This window comes from Chenopodium quinoa, unplaced genomic scaffold (genome assembly GCF_001683475.1).
Source record: "Chenopodium quinoa cultivar QQ74 unplaced genomic scaffold, ASM168347v1, whole genome shotgun sequence".
NCBI classification, from domain to species: Eukaryota; Viridiplantae; Streptophyta; class Magnoliopsida; order Caryophyllales; family Amaranthaceae; genus Chenopodium; species Chenopodium quinoa.
Window position 1 is genome coordinate 9409787 of NW_018745684.1, and position 22837 is coordinate 9432623.

Consider the following 22837-nt stretch of genomic DNA (forward strand, 5'->3'; position numbering starts at 1 on the left):
GTAACTTAATATCAATTGTTTAGTGTTACCAAAGATAATACTACCTCTGGTCTTTATTATCTGCAACATTTACTATTTTTGGCCGCCCCACATTATGTGCAACAATTCATTTTTTTTCCATTTTTAGCAACTTTTGATCAAAATGCCCTTCCTTAACATTTTAAAAAACTGGTTAAGAGGTTAATTCAACCTCCTTTTTAAACTAATCTAAAATCATTAACCTAATTCTACCCACCCCATTTACTCATCTCATCGTCTACCCACCACCCATTCATCTCTTTTTTCAACCTCTCTTTCAACCTTTCACCCTCTTCATCTCTTTCAACCTCTTTATCCCTTCTCCCTCACGAGTCACGACCACCGCCCCTCCCACCACCATTCTCTCTCCTCCTTCACGACCACCTTTCATCCCACCACCGTCTTTCTCCTCCCTATGACCACGACCCTTAGCTTCCACCACCGACGAACGATCCTCTTCATCTCTCCTCCCTCACAAGTTTCAGTTGAAGATGATGTGCGATTAACGATAATATATAGGAAGATGATGTGCGATCCAGATTCATTTTATCGTTTTTTTCAATTTTTTACTTTTTTCGTTTTTTTGGGTGATTTATGTTCGAATATTCTGGGTTTTGTTCGATTTTCTGAGTTTCGATTTTTAGGGTTTTGATTTCGATTTTTTGGGTTTTGATTTTGATTTTCTGAGTTTTAGATTTCTGGATTTTGATTTCAATTTTCTGGGTTTTGATTTTCAAGATTTTGATTTCAATTTTCTGGGTTTTGATTTCGATTTTCTGAGTTTTGATTTTATGGGTTTTTATTTCAATTGAAGGTGATGATGATGGTCGGATTTCTGGGTTAGGGTTTTAGGGCGTGGGTTTTGGGTTTTATTGAAGGTGATGATGGTGACGATTTCTGGGTTAGGGTTTTAGGGCGTGGGTTTTAGGTGTTTTGGGTGACAATTTCTGGGTTTTTGGGTTTGGGATTTCTGGGTTAGATTTCTGGGTTTTTAGGTTAGGGAGGGGGTTGCTGGGAAAAGGAGGGAAAGACGAGGGAGGGGGTTGCCGAAAAAGGGAGGGAAAGACAAATGAGGGGGCTGCCGAAAATGGAAGGGGAAGACGAATGAGGGGGTTGCCAGAAAAGGGATGGGGAAGACATCCATTAATTAGACACTCTCTCCTCCTAATCTCATAAATAAAATACACTAATTGTAATTATCAAATTTTGTCTCGTGAACCGCAAACCCTCTGAAATTTGCAGATAATAAAGACCGGAGGTAGTAGAAAATTTTACTATTCACCAGCAAGAACTCCGATGCTCAAGTCAGTAAGTGGACGAGGTGAGGAAAGAGAAGAGAAATGATTGATGAGACGAGATGGGAGAGTGATGATTGAAGTGATAGTTTTTGGGATGTGTGTAATAATTGTGTATTGATTGATGTGTTCTCATATGTCCCATCATTGGGAAATGGTAAGGTATTTATAGAGGTAGTGCCCTCTCTTTTTTTGGGTTGTTTTGCAAGTAGCTAAGCTGGATAGAGGGGTATGTACCCTACAAATATGGGCCAATTGGGCCTTGTGTTTTAGTCAACTTGTTTTCCTCCTTTTTTTTTCTTTTTTTTTTTTTTGGTTATGTATCACTTCTCTTATCCCATCCTTGATTTTGTTTTATTTGGGTCTTATTCTTCTTTTGTTCAAGGCCTTAAACCCTTAGAGAGCCCATAGTATGAAGGGTATTTTTACCCAAATTATTTGCTATTGGTCAATTCAGTACAAAACAATTGTTTCGGCGCTCGTATTCTAGAACTTTCCGTGGCATTTCTGGTTTAGAAAACAACTGTGGGAAGAGCTGCATTTCAACTATCTATCGAAGCATGAAGCGATAAAGCGAAGAACCCCCATTGTCAATCTCCAACATCCCTAAGAAAATAGTGTCTCATGCTAGTAGTGTGGTTTATCTATGTAATTGTCATGGTTATGGTCAGTCTTGTTAGTAGTTGTGTCCATTTGTGTACTTGTCACTATGAGAGTCTTGTTAGTTACGGTGTTCATCCTTGTATTGCACATTGTAGGAGTCTAGTTAAAGGTATCCAAGATCTAGCAATTTTAGCTAGAGAAGGGACCTATCTATGTTCTTGTTTTCTCCATTGCCAAAAAAATTAAAAAAAAAAAAAGAAAGAAAAAAGTTAACATTTTAAAACTGAGGTAGTTAGCTAAAAGTTAGAGAACCTTTTCCTATTCACTCAGGATAGACTTTTTTTTGCAATAGACAATTACCCTATGATTTAACAACAAACATGGAAATCATTGGCCCATAATTTAAAAAAGGATTGACCCAAGGTTTACATAAACTTTTCATCACAAAATTATTAATAATATTGACATAGAAAAGCCTTCTAGCTCCTCATTTAAGTTGTTCATGCAATCATGCCGGCATGCCTTAATTTTGATGAAATGTCTTGAATATGATGAAATTCTTTTCAGAATTCCAAAATTTGATTCCCAAAGATACTAAGTATAGGGAAAGAACAAGCAGAATGAAAGATGCTTTTAAAATGCTTGGGGATAAAGGGATTATTTTTTATCTGGGCCGGATAATTCACATTCACTGAATAGTCTTTATGTTTACAAAGCCAAGTGAAGCTAAGGCCTACACTTAGGTCACCTACAATGAAATAACAAGTTACACTACAACAAATCATCACTTGTGCCACGAATTATGCCACGGGAATTCAAAATTCGTGGCATAATTTCAATTAGCCACGGGAAAAATGAATTATGATACAAAACCTATATATGTAGAATAATTTATGCCATGGGTTTTTCTTTCCCGTGACAATTATATCACTTGTGCCACAAGTAGTTTTTTTTCCCCGTGGCAAACTTTACATCTGTGTCACGAGTAGCTCTTTTCCTGTGATAAACTTTACTTTTGTACCACGGGTAACTCTTTTTCCGTGGCAAACTTTACAATTGTGCGATGAGTATTTTTTTTCATGTGGTAAACTTTGCATTAATGTCATAGGTAATAATTTTTCCTGTGACAAGCACACATTTATGCCACAGGTTTTGCTATCAAAAAATTTTATGTAGCTAGATTATTTGCTCATGTCATAAAAAAATTGTAAATATGAAAGATGCTTTTAAAATGCTTAGGGGTAAAGGGATTATTTTTTATCTGGGCCGGATAATTCACATTCGCTGAATAGTCTTTATGTTTACAAAGCCAAGTGAAGCTAAGGCCTACACTTAGGTCACCTACAATGAAATAACAAGTTACACTACAACAAATCATCACTTGTGCCACGAATTATGCCACGGGAATTCAAAATTCGTGGCATAATTTCAATTAGCCACGGGAAAAATGAATTATGATACAAAACCTATATATGTAGAATAATTTATGCCATGGGTTTTTCTTTCCCGTGACAATTATATCACTTGTGCCACAAGTAGTTTTTTTTCCCCGTGGCAAACTTTACATCTGTGTCACGAGTAGCTCTTTTCCTGTGATAAACTTTACTTTTGTACCACGGGTAACTCTTTTTCCGTGGCAAACTTTACAATTGTGCGATGAGTATTTTTTTTCATGTGGTAAACTTTGCATTAATGTCATAGGTAATAATTTTTCCTGTGACAAGCACACATTTATGCCACAGGTTTTGCTATCAAAAAAATTTATGTAGCTAGATTATTTGCTCATGTCATAAGAAAATTGTAAATTGTAGCATACAATATAACTTTACTAAGAATATATATTTACATGCATACAATTTAATTAGATATCATGAATTCGCCATGTTACTTTGAATTTTTTTTTTACTTTTAAACTTGAATATTAAATATAATGAGTACAAATTTGAGGTCGAATATATTTATATAGATGATCTATTTCTAATAGACGCTTAAATTTTCTTTACAAATATGCTTTGTTTTCCTTCATAATAACGCCAACAAGTGTATTGCTTTCATAAATTTGATTTCTCTTTGTGAATTGCTTGTTTGATATTTTTATAGCCCATAACTGGTATAAAAAGTCATTTACAGCTCCCTATTTGCGGCTTTTCTAATCATAAATAGTCAAAATTACTCTTAAAATTAAGATTGCCCAAATATATATCGTTTTGTTGGGGCTTTCGTAGTAGGAAAAACGTTAGGAAAAACATCTTTTACTACGTCAAATTCTAGAAAAATGGAGCAAAATAGACGTACTTTCGTGCCGAACTAGAAAACTCTTAAGAAAATTAGAAAAGGCTCCGTTTATACAAAAACCTTGGGCGGTAAAACTAATTTACTTCGTTTTTGTTTGAAATTGTAGCGCTAAAACTAAAACTAAAAGTCTAAAACTGTCACTTTGTTTTTCACGCCATTCACGGGGCGTTTGGATTGTGAAAATGAGAGTTTGGGGATTAAAAGGTGCGAATGAGATTGAGAATTAATTAATGGGAATACATGAAAACATGGCAGTACCTTGTTTGGATAGTGGGTGGGAATATATAGGGAATAAATAACAATTTTACAAAAATACCCTTATTAAGATTAATTTTTCATTCTTTTCATTAATGACAAAAATGTCATTTTTTCCCTGTTCCCATTCCCATTCCCATCCATTTATTACCTAACCTCCTTAAAAATAAAATGGTGGGAATTCACCTTTAAATAATCTTATTCCCAAACCTCTTTATTCTCATTCTCACCAAACAAATGAGACTTATTTTTTCAATTGGGATTAATCCCACCCTCAATTCCCACTTGTCAAACACCCCCTATTGAATACACCAATAATCTACTTCTCCCTCGTCAATTCTCCTTCTCGACGATGACTCTTCTCGCGACGCCGCCTTCAAGAGCTTCCGCTAGGTCGCCCTCGGTCTAGATCTTCTTCCTCCCTCCAGCCGCGAGTCAAGGATTCCTCCTTTATCCTCTCGGCTGCAAGTCAGGGCTGCTGGCCACTGCTCCAAGGGTTGACTCCTCCTTCAAGGCTTTGGGCGACTCCAAGAATCAGCATCACTCAAAGGATTTTCGGCCCTCACGGTTACCATAACTTCTACTTTCTTTCTCTTCTTTCTGATTTTTATTCAATTTTTTTAATACGGATATTGATAACGATTATTTTTTAATACGGAGGAAGAGGCTTGATTTTTCTCTCTACTTTGATTGTTGTTGTTATTGTAGTTTAATGGAAAAGGTTTTTGATTAAAATTAGGTCGTGGTGCGAATTTAGGTTAAAATTCTAAAAATTGTTGTGATTGTAGTGTTCATCCTGGATTTTTAATTGAAATTAGACAATTGTACAATACTAAGTTAAAATTAATTGCAGCATTTTAGTCAATTACTTGGAATCAACTTTGTTATTGCAGGCACTTTCAACAATTCAAAACCTTTCATCCAAAATCTGATGATAACATGAACCACTGACAATTAGAATAATAAGCAAAACTAAATTGGGATTGCAAAAGTAAAAACAGAGAATGTAAAATATAGTCATGAACAATGGATTGAATTAGGATGGACGCCTCACCACCTTAGAACATACAAGATCTATGTTACAGTTCTTTGAAGTCATTTTATTGGCTTACCTTTTCGGTGCATTGTGTAATTTTCTTGTACTAGTATTTATTTTGGTTATTGCCTTTATTTATTTGTGTTTATGCAGTTGGTTTGCAGAAATTTCAGGTACGTAGCTTATGAGAGACACTCTGAGGCATTGGATATCCTTAAGTCATGTGCCTATCTCTAATTGCAACATGATCAGGTCTTCTATATTGAACACCAACTTATAATTTTTGTTCAATTTTTATTCAATTGTATGGGAGAGTGCGGTCCATTTGCTGAAAGTTATGCTAATTTTCTAATTAATGGCTTGTGTCGTTGTAGGGATAGTTAACAATAACTCTACTTTGTTTCTATAAGTTGTTTCCTATGAACTTATGAAGCTTTGGGGATGATATTATACTTCTATTATTTGGAGAAATAGAAACCTAGGTGTCATACTTTATCTTCAAACTGTTATATATGAAAATTCCTTCTCCCTATATGAATCTTATACGAAGTATAATTATCCTACTGAACGGGAGTTTAATCAATCTTGTTGATGAATTTGTTTATGATTGGAAGGTTACATAATATTAAGTTATTAACTAATCTCTTAAAATAGGGAGCTGCCCATTGTTTAGACAGCCATATACATCCATGCATGGTCAACCTTTTGTCGTTTTGCTTTTGTACCTATTGAAATATGTGAATTTGTCCAAATGTGACTATGTGAGATTGTGAGGCCTGATTGTATCTGTGAACTAAATGATGTTCTGCATATCTATTTAAAATTTTATTCACTATTAATTCTGCTACTGTTTTGTTTGGGATCTAATTTCGTCTTAGACAAACTGGCTTTGAGCTTCTGAACTCTATCAATGGAGAGTAAGCTCTTTTAGCTCCACAATTGTCGTTGCATTATTATCTACATGTTTGGAAGCTGTAGCTCAAATGCTTTAACTCTTGAGAGTATTGCATATGAGTTGTCACTTGTCAGTATGATTGTCTATTAATTTCTACTCTTCTTTCTAGGGTTCTAAGTGTATTTTACCTCTAGTCTGTAGGGCCGAAATAGAAATGGATTGGAGCAGGCCTTACAAGTTTTGAAATCAAAGGTATCAACAAAGGAGTTGTGAATCTGACAATGTTTAATTGGACCTGCAATATTACTCTTTTTGTATACTATCTGCATCATATCGTTTCTCACTAAAGTAGTTCCTAGTTTCTCATATAATATATCTTCATTATTTCTTCGACTATCTTGTGTTGTTTGTACAGTTAAGAAGCTTGCAAGTTGACTTTGTTCTTCTTTGGTTCCCAGATTTAAAAATACAAACTGGGCGTCGACCACTGAACCACCTAAGACAAAACCGCTTACATGTTAACCCTCATTCCATGCTTGCTAGCTCTTGTTATCATAAAAAATGGGGTTCTCTTAGCTTGAAAAGTTTCACGTTTGCTTGCTCTACCTCAATGTTCCTTCAGACTATGCTTACATGATTTCGTTGTGTTTTTTATGCTGAATTTTCGTATGTTTCAATAAATTTGTGAGTTTTGGCGTAATTTTTCTGGATTAATATGTGTGTATATTGTTTTAAGGTGAAATTATGTGGGTTTTAATGGTTCTTGGGTTGATGTTTTTTTTCAGCATTTACTTGGTGTTTGTCTCTGAAATATCCTGAACTGCAACAGAATTGTGCATGAGTTCAAAGTGCTCATATAGCTTCTCTTATTTTCTTTCTAAGACTTTTAACTTTTGAACAATAGTTTATCTCTACATTTTCATATACCGTGGATGTTTTACTGAGGTGCAATTCTACAGTATACTCTAATGTTCTATCTGTTTTCGATGTAACAAACTTTTAGGAATATGGGTAAGAATGCCTGGTTCGTGTCAAATCAGGGTTGAATTTAGGGTATAAAAAGGCTATTTCTTTACAATATATCATTAGTTCTGTCTCTTATAATTGTAAAGTCAACACTAGTCATACCAGTGTACTTGTTGAAATCGCTTTGGAGCAGCTCAAGCTCGAGCCAATATTTTTTGTATAGAAGTGTACTTTGGACTTTCTTTCTTAGTGAGTTATATGCTCCTTGAGCAAAACTCTGTTACATTGGCTCATACTTATTTTTAGTACTACGCTAGTCGTAGTATATGCTTCTTCAAAATTGCAGTGAGCTAATTTTTAGACTTATAATTACAAAATATCAGAAAGAAAAAAGTGGTTGCTGGCTGATTTAAAGAAGTTCGTGATGTGCAGTGTGCTGGTCGGAGAAAGCAAGGTGTTTAAGAAGCTTCAGGGTTTTCCACTGATGTAGTTAGACACTTGCTGCTGCTCTTTGCTGGAGATTGCTTCTGCTTTGCTGATCGTTTCTGCTCCAATTATAGTGTATTCTTATTGACTATTTGTATTTTTTATTTTTTTGATAAAACTTGAAAAGTGTAATTTACAAGTTATTAATGAAAATATGTAAGATTTATGTGTATATATGTACTATGTCTGTTAGTCAATTTAGGTGGAAAAATGCAAAATATAATATATTAGCCACTATAATATTTCTTTTAAAAAAAAAAATTAAAAGCGAGCCACTATAATATCTGTGGAAAACAAGCTTATTAGCCACGCTGATATTGTGGCAAACAAGCTTATTGGCTACGATAATATTTGACAGAACAATGCTTATTACCCACGATGGAATTTGTTGCAAATGAATTATTAGCCACGTTAATATACGTGGCAAGTGAATTTATTTGCCACGTGAATACCCGTGACATAAAAATTAAAATTTGCCACGACATCCATTTTCCCGTGGCAAATTCCTAGCCACGACCTCTTGTGTCATGGGAATAAATTTTAAAATTCCAGTGGCTAAATTACATAGCAACGGGAATTTTACACTTGTGCCACGATTTTACTCGTGGCACAAAGGTCAATTTGTTGTAGTGTTAGCATGATCTTTATATTGTCCAGGTTCTTCATATTATCTATGCTGTTAGATAGGTCCCAAGTCTACTATGTAGTATTGTATATAAAATTAAACAACACAATAAGTGAAAGAATAATCCTTTTAACTAATTACACGTGTAAATATTTCTTTTTTTTTTTTTTTTTTTTTTTTAGAAAAAGGCCATTTAAAGTACCCAAAAAAATTAAGATTGTTAAATGTATTAGTCATAAAACCTTCTCTACTGTTTGCTGATTCTTACCAAACAAATGTTCAAAGTTAGTCTCTATGTTCACATAGCCTAGTCCCCATGCTTATCCTACCCTCACAACAAATTTGTGGACTTCCATGATCTTCTCCTTATTGTCAGCCCCGTCGCTGGCCCAGGGTAACTGGGGCGACCGCCCTGGGCCCCCAAAAAAAAAGCCCATGTTGCTGAAATGAAGGACTGAAGTTTGAAGGCCCTAAATAAAAAAATAAAAAAAAAAAAAAAAACTTTAAAGAAGCGTTTATTTCTTTCCCCTGACTTTCAAATGCAAATCCCTAAAATCATAAATTAAGATATTCAAAGAAACGATTTCTTTCCTAATATTCAGACAATCTCCTCAACTTCTTTCCCCTAATTTTCGGCCATAATATTCTCTTTCCAAAGTAATTTGATTTCTCCAACAAAAACGTTTAATCTTCAATCTAATCCCCAAGATGTATTTGTATACAATTTTCAATTTCAGTCAGATGAATTGGGGTTGTTTCGAGATTCAATTGAAGAGGAAAACGATCAAAAACGGTAATTTTGCTCATCAATTTTCCACGGGATTTTGCCTAATTATATATAATACTTGCATATACTCCTTAATTCATCAAAGTATCTCGTCTAATTTTTATTATTTTTTTAATTTTTATAGCTGTTTTCGAGTTGAAGAACAATCAGAAGTTGGGGAAAAAAATTGGGAAAAAAATTCAATTAATTGGTTGAGTTTGGTTCCTTGGTGAAACAATGGCTTCCGACTTCCGAGTTTCAGATTAATTGGTTGATTTTCAACGGTAATTATATTCTTATTTGTTTGATAAATTGATTTTCCTAAAAATACTAGTGTATAACATGTACTGTATTTTCAGAATTTCAGATTTGAGATATTATTTGGAGTGCAATTGTTCAAATTGAGGCATTGAGCAGAATTTGGTGTTAAATCTTCAATTATCAGGTGTTTTTGCTCTTTTTTATACTTTTATTAATTTTCATTATTTCATATAATGTTGCCTAGAAGATATTTATCTGGTAATGAAGTTGAAGTTACTAAAGAACTATTTGAGATCGTCAATGTCACAAGAAAGGTTGAATGGTCTAGCTACTTTATGTATTGAGAAAAATATGTTAGAACATATTGATGTAGAAACGATTATTAGTGACTTTGCGTCCAGAAATGCTCGTAGAAATATTTTCATGTGAATGTTTAGACTTTGATTTCAATCGTAATAAAATGTCTTTTTTTTATCTTTTTTTTTTGCATACCCAAAAATTTCAAAATTTTTTGGTACATGTGAAATAGGGCCCCAATTTATATCTTTGCCCCGGGCCACTGAAATCTCAGAAACGGGGCTGTTTATTGTTCAGGTTTCTTAGGTCTAATAAGTTTTTCGTTTGCTTAAAAATAGAAAAGTGAAAATTGTTATTGCCTTAATGTGGGTTGTGCTTATCATTCCTTATCAAATCATGTGAAGATCATATACCCAAATTGTGTGACTTGTGAAGTGCCTAAAATGTTGAATATTATTTTGATCGTAAGATTTATAATTTTGAGGGCGAAAAAATCTAATCTTTCAAGACGATTACATGTAATATTGACATTGTTTTTCTTCAATTTCTTAAATACAAATTAACCAAATTTCCTTGGGGCTTGTTTGTGATCGTATGTTGTTTTAAGTTTTCAAAAAAAAAATAAATCAAAAATAGAAAACAAGAAAAAGTTGTTTCTACTTTTTTGTTTCCAATTTTTCAAATTATCATGATTTTATTAAGTTTGAACAAGTTTTGATTCATTATTTGACATACTCGTATAAAGTGATACCAAACGGATCCTTACATCTCCATTGTCTCCTTTCAACCTTTTCTCGTCATTCACTTCTTCCAAAAAACTAATGAGTAATGAATCAATTTGACATGAAAGCAAAACCAATGTTCAAAAATACTTTCCTCGTTAACACTTAAAACACAATTCAACAAGAATCATAATAAATTGCTCGAATTAAAGCACAAACTACATTCAAAAAGAGAATGTAAATAAGCAAAAGCAAAAAAGGATTAATTGGGTTAACACACTATTTTCAAATTAAATTCACTTAAAAGTAAACCCAATTAATAAATTCAAATTAAATTCACATCAAAGCAAATCCAATTAATCTTATTCCCTAAATTAATTGGGTTTACTCACTACTCAATTAGCCAAGAAAAAAGCACAAAAAAAAAACTAAAACCCCAGAAAAACTTAAAAACCCAATTGGCAATACCTCTTTAGGGTGAGTAGTGTAAGGGTGACTAGCACATCTTGCAGCATCCAACGCTTCATCGAGGTCGATACGAGTAGAGACGTCTCGGCTAATGCGGTCACTGATGACAAGACCAGCACTTTCGACACCCATCTAGAGTTACCTACTGCAATTTCTATATGAATGTGTATTTGAGGGTTGTAGGTAGTTTTAACATACTATCTATTTTCTATATTTGTCATAATCTAAACTATATGCGCTCACTTATCTACTCTAAAGCTTGCTAAAGTTTCTTGAACTAAAATGTCTAACAGTAGTAGCTTGTTTGATCAACTCCATTGTCTTTTCCCCTAACACATTACCGTAGTACTAGACAGGTTGATTGACTGGAATTTGAAGCAATAGCTACCACCTATTCCAGATTGCACCAACAACTTTCCTGACAAGAATCCGGGTTCTAAAATGGACTCTGAAAGTGATTTTCTTTGAATAAGATATGCTACTGCACCAACATGAATAAGGTATTTACACATTGTGGCTTCTTATAAGAGCACTGGCAAAGACTACACCTTTTGATTAGCTTTTAATACCATGTATTGCGTACTATAAACATTAAACTTTGCTTATGAGCCACCGGTTGTAATAGTTGCTTTTGAAAAGACTCATATCACCTTTGAACTCTTCTTTCATACAATTAAATAGCCATTTATGGTTATGGTATAAGCTCAGTTCACAGTTTACATCTTCAAGCGTTATTGTAGTTGCAGTACACAAAATAATTAATGGCCATATTTCACAAGGGGGTGCCCCCATTACTCACAGTGAGTAACAGGTTATGTTACTCATAGGGGTATAGGCGACATTTCACCTATTATAAGTGACTTGGTGGATGGGTGATTAGGCCTCATCTTGCTGACGTGTTTTACTTGTTTTGCCAATTGTACTGATGTTGGGTTTCTCGCAATTGACGCCGTTAAAATTGGACATTTATGGAGTTTCATGAAAACTCCGAAACCCTATTCGAAGAAAGGCACGAATTCTGGGTTTTCAATTCGACTCCGTTGAAGCTCAACTGGACTTCTGGGCGAAATCGAACCCGAAGAGGCTCGAAGAGGTCCAACTCGAATTCTGGGCGGAACTCAAGTCAACGAGGTCCCAACTCGAATTGTTGGTGTATCCAGGTTCTTTCTGATTCAATGTAATTTCGAACTGGCTTTTTATTTTTCTGTTTTTTGAATGGTTTATGGTTGGGGTTCGATGTTCTGTACGTCAATTGTCTCTGTTGACAGATTTAATTCGATGCTAGGGTTGCAGTCCCAATTCGGATTTGTACCAACAAAGGTAAAAATGGTAATAGTTTGACTTTAATTGTTAACTTGTGGAATTAGCAGAATATAAGAGGTAACTTAAAAAATGGAATTGTTGCGATTATGTTTGTTAATTGGATATAAATGGAATAAATTAATAATGGAAGTTGTGGAATTTGCGGAATATAATTGGAATTCTTTTAATTACGGGTGCAATTATGCTGCTCATTCCAGCATTAAATTTGATGGAATGAGGTGAATTATGCATTCATTGGTGGTCATTATTCGTTCGTTCTATGTGATATTGTGTTATGGTGTGGAATCGTGTCAAGATTCGATTTGCTGTGATTTGTTATTGTGGGTATTCTTATGTGACAGATTATGGAAATGTCAACGGGGAATGGTAAGCGTAAGTGTACAATGGTGAGCTTTTTTTTTTTTTTTTAAGATATTCTTTAGGCTGGGGATGTGATGATGTTTTGAACAGTGGTTTTATGGGGATGTGATTATCTTTTGAATTACGGTTTAATGTTTTGTGATGTTGAGGCTATGAAGGTTGGGGCTGAAGATGAAGAGGGGTATGGGCTCAGTAACAAGAGTAATGTATGTGAGCAGAAGACCATGCCTTTGTATCCAGAATTGTTTAAGGTACTACATTACGGAATTCTGCGTGTGTGAAATTGCTTTGTTTGCACGATTAAGGAATCGTTGAATGAATTTAGTTTCTGGTGTGCTTAGGATGACGGATTAAGCTATGGAGGGGCCGTCAAAGGTAGGGCGGAGGTGATGGCTGAACATTCAAAGGCCAGAAGTCGGGTAAGTTTGCTTGTTAATTAAGTTGTCAATGGGTATGGGATAGGAACATTAACTTAATTACTGTAATTTCATTGGCAGCCTCCTAACATGGGTTGCCGCATCGAGTCATTTGGGCGCATATGTCAGAAATTTGATGACAGGCGAAGACGTTGGGTTTGTGAGATGGGATTTGGCAGTCTTTTACATCTTGCTTTAGATATGCATTTACCAAGGCAATTGGCATACTGGGTCATGACACGGATGGATCCAATCAGTAAAATGCTTAGGAGTCCCAACGGACTTGAGTTTCGGTTTTCAAAGAATCAGGTTCGGTGGGTACTAGGGATACCAATGGGTTCTATAACTGTTCCTAGTACTAAAACCATGACCCAACATGATCGTGTGAAGGTTCAGAGATTTATTCTCAAGTATGGTAAATCGTGGGAGTCCAAGTCTGGTAGACAATCTGGTCAGGTGTACACGTCTGTAGGCATACCATTAAGTTCAGATTTGGTGAATCGGTTGGAGAGGTGCTTTGATGCTGGAGAGGAAGAGGAATTCAACACGTTGTTCTTGATAATTGCTTTAGAGATGGTGTTGTGTCCCACGTAGTCACCTCGGGTTGCGTCTGACCTACTACCTGCATAAGCTGCGCTATGGAGGCAATTGAGTACGATTGGTGTTCTTTAGTGTTGTCGAAGTTGCTGGAGAGCGTACAAAATTTTTCTCGACATTTCTATGCTAATGGGTTTGCAAGTGGATGCGGCGGGTGTGCAATATTTTTCGTGGTATGGGTTTCAGTGTATTGTTGCCTGTTTTTTTTTTTATCTTATGCTTTTGTGGTTTAGTAATTGCTTGTTTTGCCTTTATTATTTGACAGATATTTTACTTGGATCGGTTGGATAGGGATCCTATTCAATGGGATGTTTTTCCAAGAGTTAAAGAGTGGACAATGCAGCAGATTGGGAAGGCAGCAAAATCAGACAAATTGCTGTCCGGCGACTACGGGAAACTAGGGGTAAGCACTTTTGTATTTGTATTATATTGCATAGTATGCATAAGATAATCATTAAAATCTTGACGATACACATAATAATTTCTAGTGTTCAAATTGGTATCCATGGTAAGAGATTGAAGGACATTACTATTCAGAGATTATAGTATCTCAAAGGCCTTGCATTAGTTTCAAAGGCGGAATAAACTGATCCAATAATCAGAGTTAGGGCTTTGAGATGTACGTCAAGCCTCAACATTGCAACTTGGACAGAATAAAATTTTAGTCAAACAGAATTTAAAGGCAAAGCCAATCAAAACAGAAAAAAAGAAATTCAACTACAGTATTAGTTCAACAAAGACACAAAGCATTATGGAGTGTCGGATCCCCGGTTCTTCATAGGTCTTTCCCAAATCCCAGGTGGTGGATGGAGCCGTCGAAAGCCAAGCTTGAATTGAAGTAGTAGCGACCTGGCTATGCCTCCTCGTCCGAGCTTAACAGGTCATTGTTAAAATGAACTGGTTTCGGAGGCCACGATGGTCGTGGTGGTGGTGGTGGTTGAGCCTGTAATTGGAAACAACAATTCGCTACCTAAATAATATAACTCCCAATAACTTACACTCCAAACAATATTATAAATCAGATAAATCACCTGGAAAAAAACATCAATAGCCACCCCAATCGGGTCACTCGATATGTGGAAGAAATTGGCCCTTAACATATGTTGTTGCCAACACATCATAACTCCACCAGGACATGATTGCGGACCACATATTTGTGCTTCATAATCACCAGGGAGGCTACGAACAACAAGGTCGCTCGCTTCATGTTTTCCAACACAGGCTTCCAAAATGATGAACAACATCGGGTTAAATTTATTGTGCAGGGCTGCGAAGTGTTCCGTGAAGGAGGGTCGTGTGCACCCTCGGGCGTTCCAAAGTAGAATGTGCGAGCCCCGAGCGAGTACGCCATACTGTTCGGTGGCTGACGAAAGATGCTCTCCTTTATAGGTAACACGGTTGTACCATTTACGTATGGGCCAGCGATGGTTAACAAGGATTAAAGGTACAACCTTCAACCTAGAACCTCAGGTGGGTGTTACTAGTATCGACCGTCATGAGGTGGAGGGTATCCGTGAAAGAGTCAACAAATATTGTGCGCCGCTTCGTGGGGTAACTGTAAGCAACTATGGAGTCAATACTAAGATTGGGCTTCAAGTCAAGTGCTTCCTCTGTTTCAGGTGGTACTGTGAGAGGGGACGGCGAGGAATAGAACCTGTCTATGAGCCTGTACAGCATGACACAGGCTCCCTTGTCATAGCAGCCCACCAAGTCCTCTAAAAGAGGAAGGTGCCCCGTCGTCGTCCTCCCATCTTGTAACACCATGCCATCAATTTGGCAGCACATTGACTGGAGGAGATGTGCTCTAATGGACTTCACAGGCTGGTATATCCCATTATAGAAGGTGTAGCATGATCTGAAATACTTTACTAAATTCAGGTTTAATTCGGATTCCCGCCTCTCTGTTTTTTGAAAATACAATATCGATTGTTCCGGGTGGGGTAAGGGTTGGTGACGTGAGATACAATATTTCACAACGGAAGTTCCGGCCATTATTGTTGCTTGTAATGATAAATGGAAGGCAATGGATGCAGAATATGGATAGGAATAGAAAGCGAATTTATTTTTGGTGACATTGTTTCAAATTCTTTTAAACGGATGTGTCAGTTCCATATTGTATTTTCTTGACAAATACAACACAACGTCTTGGACATTGTGCCAAGGTACAATTGACTATTGTGTAACCATTTGCCTTCTATTAGAGAACTAGATGTACCACTGTACGTATTGTTTAAGCTTTAACCTTCAGTTACCATACATCAAAGCACGATGATGTGTGTATTGGCATTGCTTTGTCATTGGCCAAAAAAGTGTCTCGTAAATTAAGGTGAGTTACCATGGTGAAACCATGTAATTGTCCCTCTACCCCCACTCATAGTTGGTAATGTCTCATACACCCATTTGTAAATCGTATCTGCATTGTTGGTAATGCAATTGTGACAGAATAACAATTGTTGGACGGGGCTTAATTAGAAGGATTCAACAAAAGAAGAATTCACATTGTATATATTGTTAGGGGAGCCGCACACGTTCACACACCCACTAGTATGATATTGTCCGCTTTGGGCCGGCTATGCCCGCACGGATTTATTTTTGGGCACAACCCAAAAGGCCTCATAGTAAAATAGTGAACATCACATTAATAAGGAGTTATCCTCCTCCTTATTTCTTCCATGTGGGACTTGGGATGGATGCATATTCCCAACATATATATGTTCGGTTTTACAAAATTGCAATTATGAGGTACATGTATAACTGGTGCTAGAATACGATGGTAATTTGAGTCGATTAAGAAAATGTACAATGGTAATTTAAGTTGTTATTTATGTTTGTACCCTAATATGTGTATGTGTTGGGTCGTACATAAGGGTTGTTATTCGAGCACAACCCGAACCCTTTTGCATTGTTGAAATCTAAATGGGTCCCCGATACAAAATTCGTTGTAACCAACACACACAAAAACAAGAACAATTTCAGTGAAGAAACACCCTCAACTTAACTAAGACTGATAAATAATTTGACCAATGAACTGTTTATTACCCGGATCGTCTGCAACCAAAATATGATTAGAACCACTAAATAATAAACAAAAACTAAATTGGACTAATAATCATTAAACCAGACCTGAAAATGTCCCAAAATAAACCGTTTCACTCCGCAACCGGTTTGCAGCGACCCGTATTCCAATGCCGAACAAATTAGATAAATATCACACCCACAACCACTACATTCCTTTCACAAAACCAAAATTGGCAGCTGTCTCACCCACACAAAGATATTCAATCCAAATGAGTTCCTCCACACCTCCAAACCCCAACGACCACCGTAGTCCGATCCTTTCAAAAACCTGTCCGCCGTTGAGGAAAAGGAAGACCACGTTCCGCCGTCACAGCCTATTGGCGGATCTAGCGTGTGGCGTTAGGGGCGCCGGTCCAAAAGGACGCCATGGAGTGTGCCAGTCATATGTTGCTTCGATCGTCGAAGATCCTCTACTTAACCTAACGACACAAAGAAGAGGCCGCCCTTCTACACTGCCCAAGGTTGGTTTTAAAGATGTTGTTTCCGAGCAATCCCAGAAAACCAAGAAATTGAATGGTGAGGACAAGCATTTTTCCGCTGAGGAGTACAAGGATGTAGCTGCTGAAGAGCACACGAACGTCGTTGCTCCTATTGAGGAAATTAAGGGCCTTGCTTGTGAAGGTGTTGCTGTTCAGCAAGTTATTGACATTCCAGGTGACGACCCCGTTCGGGAAAAAGATGATGATGTTGATGATGTGGTTGTCCTGGCACCTGACACTGCAATGCCAGGGCTTGTACAGCCTGCTGCGACACCCTAGTATGCAGCTAAGCAAGCAAGGGTTGGTCATCCAACTCCTACCAACTTATTTCCAAAGATCTCATTCAGGGTTCGGAGCCTAAACGACGACGATCCCGGCCTCGATTATGAACTCAAGATCAATGAATCATTTAAGAATTTTTACTATGACTATGCTAGGAGGGTAGACTGTGACTAGGCTGATATTACTATCGTGAACGCTCGCGGCATCGTTCTCTATAATAACGGTCCAATGTTGGGCGATATTGTGAATGGGGTTGTTCTGTGGGTTCGGAGCAAGGTTCGGTTCTTATCCTTCTGTAGTAAGAAGTCTGTCATTTATTTTTAATTGAGGTTGTTTATGTGTTGGTATTTTGGTTAAATAGTAGCTGTTAATTTGGACTTAGTGTAGTTACTGAATAAGTTATAATTATAGTTGGTTTAATTGTATTATATTTGTTAGATCTATAGAATTCGTAGTTGTTAATTGAGTTTGGAAAAATGGTAAATTAGTTGTTGTTTGGGGGCACTTCCGGAATTAACACCCTCCGTTCTGTACAACGAAATTCAATGTTTACGGTTAATGGAGAAAAATGTTTTCTGATAAAATTCGATGAATTTTATGTCCACAAAATATAGTTAGTAACATTAGTGTTATTTCATTCGTGTTGAAATTAGGTCGTCCAAAAAAATAAAATGTTGATTATACGTTTAATTTTAGTGAAATTGGCATTGTGACTAACCTTTGCTGTTAATGTCGTTCAATTTAAGTACGACATATTCGTATAATGGAATAAGTACAGTGGCCTATTTCGGAGTATTAAACTTATACTTTATACAGTTATTCATTTCATTTAATTTGTGTTTTAACACTACTAATTTAACCCGTAAATTCAAATACGTTTTAGCTGAACTTCAGTATTATTATAGTCGTGTTTAAACTTAGTTACATTGTGAAGCTGAATTTTGTTTTCACGTAGGAACCTGAGGCCAACATGGATGTTCGTAAGAAGCTAGTCTATCTCTGAGAGCCTCGAACACGTGCAGTTAAGAAGAAGGTATTAGTCAAGCTGGTTGATTCTCTGGACGGCCTGTTTCGAGCTTGGAGTGAGGAAGTGAATGTGTGCCCAAGTAAAATCCTTATGATTCACGAGAACAAGGAGGTCTCGTCATTAATGGATGTTAGGGGTGCGGCCATCAGGAATGGCGATGAAATCTTTTGCTTCACAGACAAATAGGGCATGTAGAACCCTTACGTGTATGTGTCCGTGAACGAATATCAACTTCCCTTTTGTAGGATGTGTAATGATCCTTTGCGTATGGTTTAATTATGTTTTGACTATGATCTGTGATGTAATGATCTGTGTGGGTACATGTTGTGGCTTATTTGGTGTTAACTAGTTCGATTATATAATATATTTGCTGGTGTTTGTTCGTTGAAGTGATGTTAATACCCAATTATGTTTTCAAAACAGTTATGTGACGCTAAACAAATTAATTGTATGTCCATGAGCAATTTCAAATAAACACAACGGTATTTTAGATGTTAGGGGCACTGCACACGTTCACACACCCACTAGTATGATATTGTCCGCTTTGGGTCGGCTAAGCCCGCACAGATTTGTTTTTGGGCACTACTGAAAAGGCCTCATCCTAGTATAGTGAACATCTCATTAATAAGGAGTTATCCTCCTCCTTATTTCTTCCATGTGGGACTTGGGATGGATGCATATTCCCAACATTAAAGTGGCATGCAAGCTTGACATTAGTACGTGTTGGAACATCCATCACGTCACTTCACCACAACCCTTTCTCTCTCATTCTCATCACTTAACCACGTCCCTTCTCGACCATTTCTGTCTCATCCGTCCCTTTTTCTCTTCATACTCCTCTTAAATCTCTTGTATTTTCGCTCGATCTAGAGTCCATATACCAAATATATCATGGAAAAAATTACCACTAAATGGGTAATAAGTGACAGGTGAATTGGGTGATGTCAACGTCCTCCGACGACGCAGGTATTCGTCCCACCCTAAAGAGGTATAAACCAATTCATTTTTCAGTGGTTCATTGTATGACAGGATTTGTACCACCAAAAGGTGGGTGGTACCAAAGTTGTCTTAGTGGTACCATTGACCACATGACACGCTGTACTTGAAACTTGACACGCTTGACCACCTACGTCGAGTCAAACACATAATTCCAGGACTGTGATACATAGTCACCAAAGAGAACTCTACCATTGCACCCGCTCATTGCCTGTTGAATAGTTTCCAACTGTGCTCTACGGTCATATATCCGAACGTTTTGATTTGCAAATCACGAATATTCTAGAGTACTGTCACTTAGTTATCAGTAACTTGACTAGTAACTAGTCATAATTAGGTATTAGTAACTTGACTACTAATTAGTTGTTGTTCACTTGCCTACTAATTAGTTATTAGTAAATTTACTAGTAACTAGTTATTACTCACTTGCCTACTAATTAGTTACTAGTAACTTGACTAGTAACTAGTTATTAGTCACTTGACTACTAACTAGTTATTAGTCACTTTACTACATAGTTATTAGTAAGTTGACTACTAAATAGTTATTTGTCACTTGACTACTAATTTGTAATTCATAACTAGTCGTACCTGACTTTCGTGGTACCAAAGTTGTCATAGTGGTACCCTTGATCACATGACCCGGTGTACTTGAAACACGACACGTTTGATTGGTAAAATGGTTTAACAACCTACGTCGAGTCAAAGATATCATTCCGAGAATGCGATATATAGTCACTACAGAGAAATCTAGTATTGATACATGTAGGTGTTGCGGAATAAATTGGCATTGAACCCGCTACCAAAGTTGTCATAGTGGTACCCTTGATCACATGAGCCGGTGTACTTGAAACCCGACACGTTTCATTGGTAAAATGGTCTAACAACCTACGTCGAGTCAAAGACATGAGTCCGGGAATGCGATATATAGTCACTAGTTTCCAACTGTGCTATACGGTCATCGTAAATATCCGAACGTTCTGATTTGCAAATTACTAACATTCTATTGTACTGTGACTTAGGTATTAGTAACTTGACTAGTAATTAGTTGTTAGTATCTTCACTACTAATTAGTTATTAGTAACTTCACTAGTTGTTAGTTATTAGTCACTTGACTACTAATTAGTTATTCGTATCATGACTAGTAAGTGACAGGTGAACTATGTTAGGGGTAATTATTCAACTAATATGATGCTGGAAAGTAAGTAACACTACAGGACAAAATATTACTCAAAAAAGTACTTTCAAGACAACTTCTAGGTTAATGGTACATTATATTTGCATAATAGTACGTAATGGTATGCTATATTGTACCACCGTAGAGTCAGTTTATGTCCATAAACTTGTCGAATTTACCTTCTTGCCCTTCCGTATGCTTTGTAAATACATCGGGACTATAACACATTAACACCCAAATATACAATCCTTGACTGATAGTGAGGTGCACGTCACCCCGTTGTTGTTTGAACTATTACGGATGCCCGTTTCTGTCATTTTTTATATTCAGGGGTTTTACTTTCAGTTTCATTTTAGGTCCAAAATTAGTCTCTCCCTATTCATCTCCCCTTTCCCTGCAGTTACTGTGCTCTGTTCCAAAGAAGAGACTAAGACGGTGGTTGTTGTCGTATTTACTGTGCTCCGAAGAAGAGACTAATACAGTGGTTGCTGCCGTAGTTACTATGCTCCGAAGAGACTAAGACAGCGGTTTCTGCCGGAGCTTAAAAGGAATTTTGGTTCGTCGGTAGTTCCGTGAATTGTTTTCCGGCAGACGTCGCTTCCTTTGTCTTAATTGAAGGTATGGACTGGAATTGTTTTTCGGCAGTCGTTGCTTCCGACAGTCGTTGTTTCCTTTGCCTAAATTGTTTTCTACGGACTCAATTGTTGCATTTTAAGAAATTTAAAAGCAAGTGCAGAAATTGTAGGGTTTTGCGTGACCGACTTTAAAATTTTGAAACCAACGGTAGAATGTTTGTTGTTATGAAGTTTTGCTGGTTGTCAGTTATTCATGTTCGGACAAACTTCGTTCGGGGTGGTTCTTAAACCCTTAATTGGAATGCATTTGTTTTTATTATGTTTTAATTAATCTGATTACCCAGTGTAATTAGCAAAATAGGGTTTCCTTTGCTGATCAATTTTATAATTGGAATTAATTTGAGGATGTGATACACGATCGTCGAATGTGCTACCCCTTTTACTATAATTCTAATCACCAATTCCATTTTTATTTATGTATGGGAGGTAGGAGTGTTGACTGAAAGTTTTTAATTTTTTTGTAACCTAAATGACTGATTAATTGTGTGTTCCATGAGGAAGACGTATTGAGTTATGAATAAGGAATACTTTTACATTAAGATATCATGACTTTAATGTGAAATGACGAGGTATGTAAGCGTTTGTTGATCGGGTTTTTTGTAGTTGGGAAGTCCCATTTCTGATCATTAATTTGAACTTGGCAAGAGGAAATAATGCCACGGAGGAGGACCAATGGATCACAAATGGTGAGTTATTGTTTGTTGATATTAACGATTTTGTGTTTGCTGGATTTTGGTAGTACCGGTTGTGTGTTGTAGTTGAATTAAGGTGGCAATTATTTTTTTTGGCTTGTGTAGGGGCGGTCTAACGGGAACGAAGCGGAGCCAAGTAAGAAAGTAGCTAGTAAAGGGAAGAAGAAACAGAAATCAAATCCTGTTTTTGAGGAAGAGTATTTACAGGACTCTGATGAACCAGGATATGATGATCGTGGTAACACTGAATCAATTTCTGATGTTGCTCTTTCTGATGATGTTGATTCCTCATCTGCTAATTATGAGGAAGATAAGGATGCGGACTACGATGGTCAAGGTAGTGAGGACGAACCAGAACAGGACAAAGTGAGCTACCAGGATCTCCTGATCAAGTTATTGCGGGAAAAGGTTGACAAAGGGAAGCGCAAGCAAGGTCATTTTGAGAAACGGACAACAAAAAGGGGCAAGCTAAAGGTATGTCATGTTTGATGGAATTAGTGAAAGCTTGTTGACTGTGTTACACTTGGATGGAGAAATGAAATGTGCAATGTCATGTGTAGGTCGAGAAGACGAAGGGAGACATGGTGAAGGAGAAAGGGGTTGTCGTTAAAACCCAATCAAGAAGTACGCAGAAGGTACTCTCTGAACTGTATTTGTTGAAATCCATGACACGGAAATGTCTGGTGAATTCTGTGGTTGGGCATTTGGTTAGTGAAGGGGGTTGTTTGGTAATTAAACTTGATTACTAAAGATTAATTGTAAATTGTAGTTGAGTTGTAAGTTAAGTATG

The 22837-nt window shown here is 36.7% G+C and overlaps 1 protein-coding gene and 1 long non-coding RNA gene across 17 annotated transcripts; both read left to right on the plus strand.

Annotated features, from left to right (window-relative positions):
* Window positions 1-4709: 4709 nt before the first annotated feature.
* Window positions 4710-8021, plus strand: LOC110717717. Of its 5 annotated transcripts, XR_002510777.1 has the most exons (3): window positions 4710-5754; window positions 6592-6649; window positions 7796-8021. It is a non-coding gene; the product is annotated as an uncharacterized LOC110717717 (long non-coding RNA). The 5 variants fall into 5 exon arrangements; XR_002510774.1 differs by having other exon boundaries at window positions 4710-6649; XR_002510773.1 differs by lacking the exon at window positions 6592-6649.
* Window positions 8022-8659: 638 nt separating this feature from the next.
* LOC110717799 lies at window positions 8660-22266 on the plus strand. Of its 12 annotated transcripts, none has more exons than XM_021896567.1 (12): window positions 8660-9267; window positions 9386-9524; window positions 9600-11488; window positions 11963-12165; window positions 12257-12317; window positions 12653-12697; window positions 12821-12922; window positions 13013-13090; window positions 13169-13857; window positions 13950-14087; window positions 21121-21338; window positions 21959-22266. In XM_021896567.1, the coding sequence occupies exons 3-9, from the start codon at window positions 11480-11482 to the stop codon at window positions 13679-13681; spliced, it is 1011 nt and encodes a 336-aa protein (XP_021752259.1). In that variant the 5' UTR covers window positions 8660-9267; window positions 9386-9524; window positions 9600-11479; the 3' UTR covers window positions 13682-13857; window positions 13950-14087; window positions 21121-21338; window positions 21959-22266. The 12 variants fall into 12 exon arrangements, with proteins under 12 accessions (XP_021752259.1, XP_021752258.1, XP_021752256.1 ...); XM_021896566.1 differs by lacking the exons at window positions 21121-21338; window positions 21959-22266 and adding an exon at window positions 18479-18943 and having other exon boundaries at window positions 9600-9685; window positions 11345-11488; XM_021896564.1 differs by lacking the exons at window positions 21121-21338; window positions 21959-22266 and adding an exon at window positions 18479-18943.
* Window positions 22267-22837: the final 571 nt, after the last annotated feature.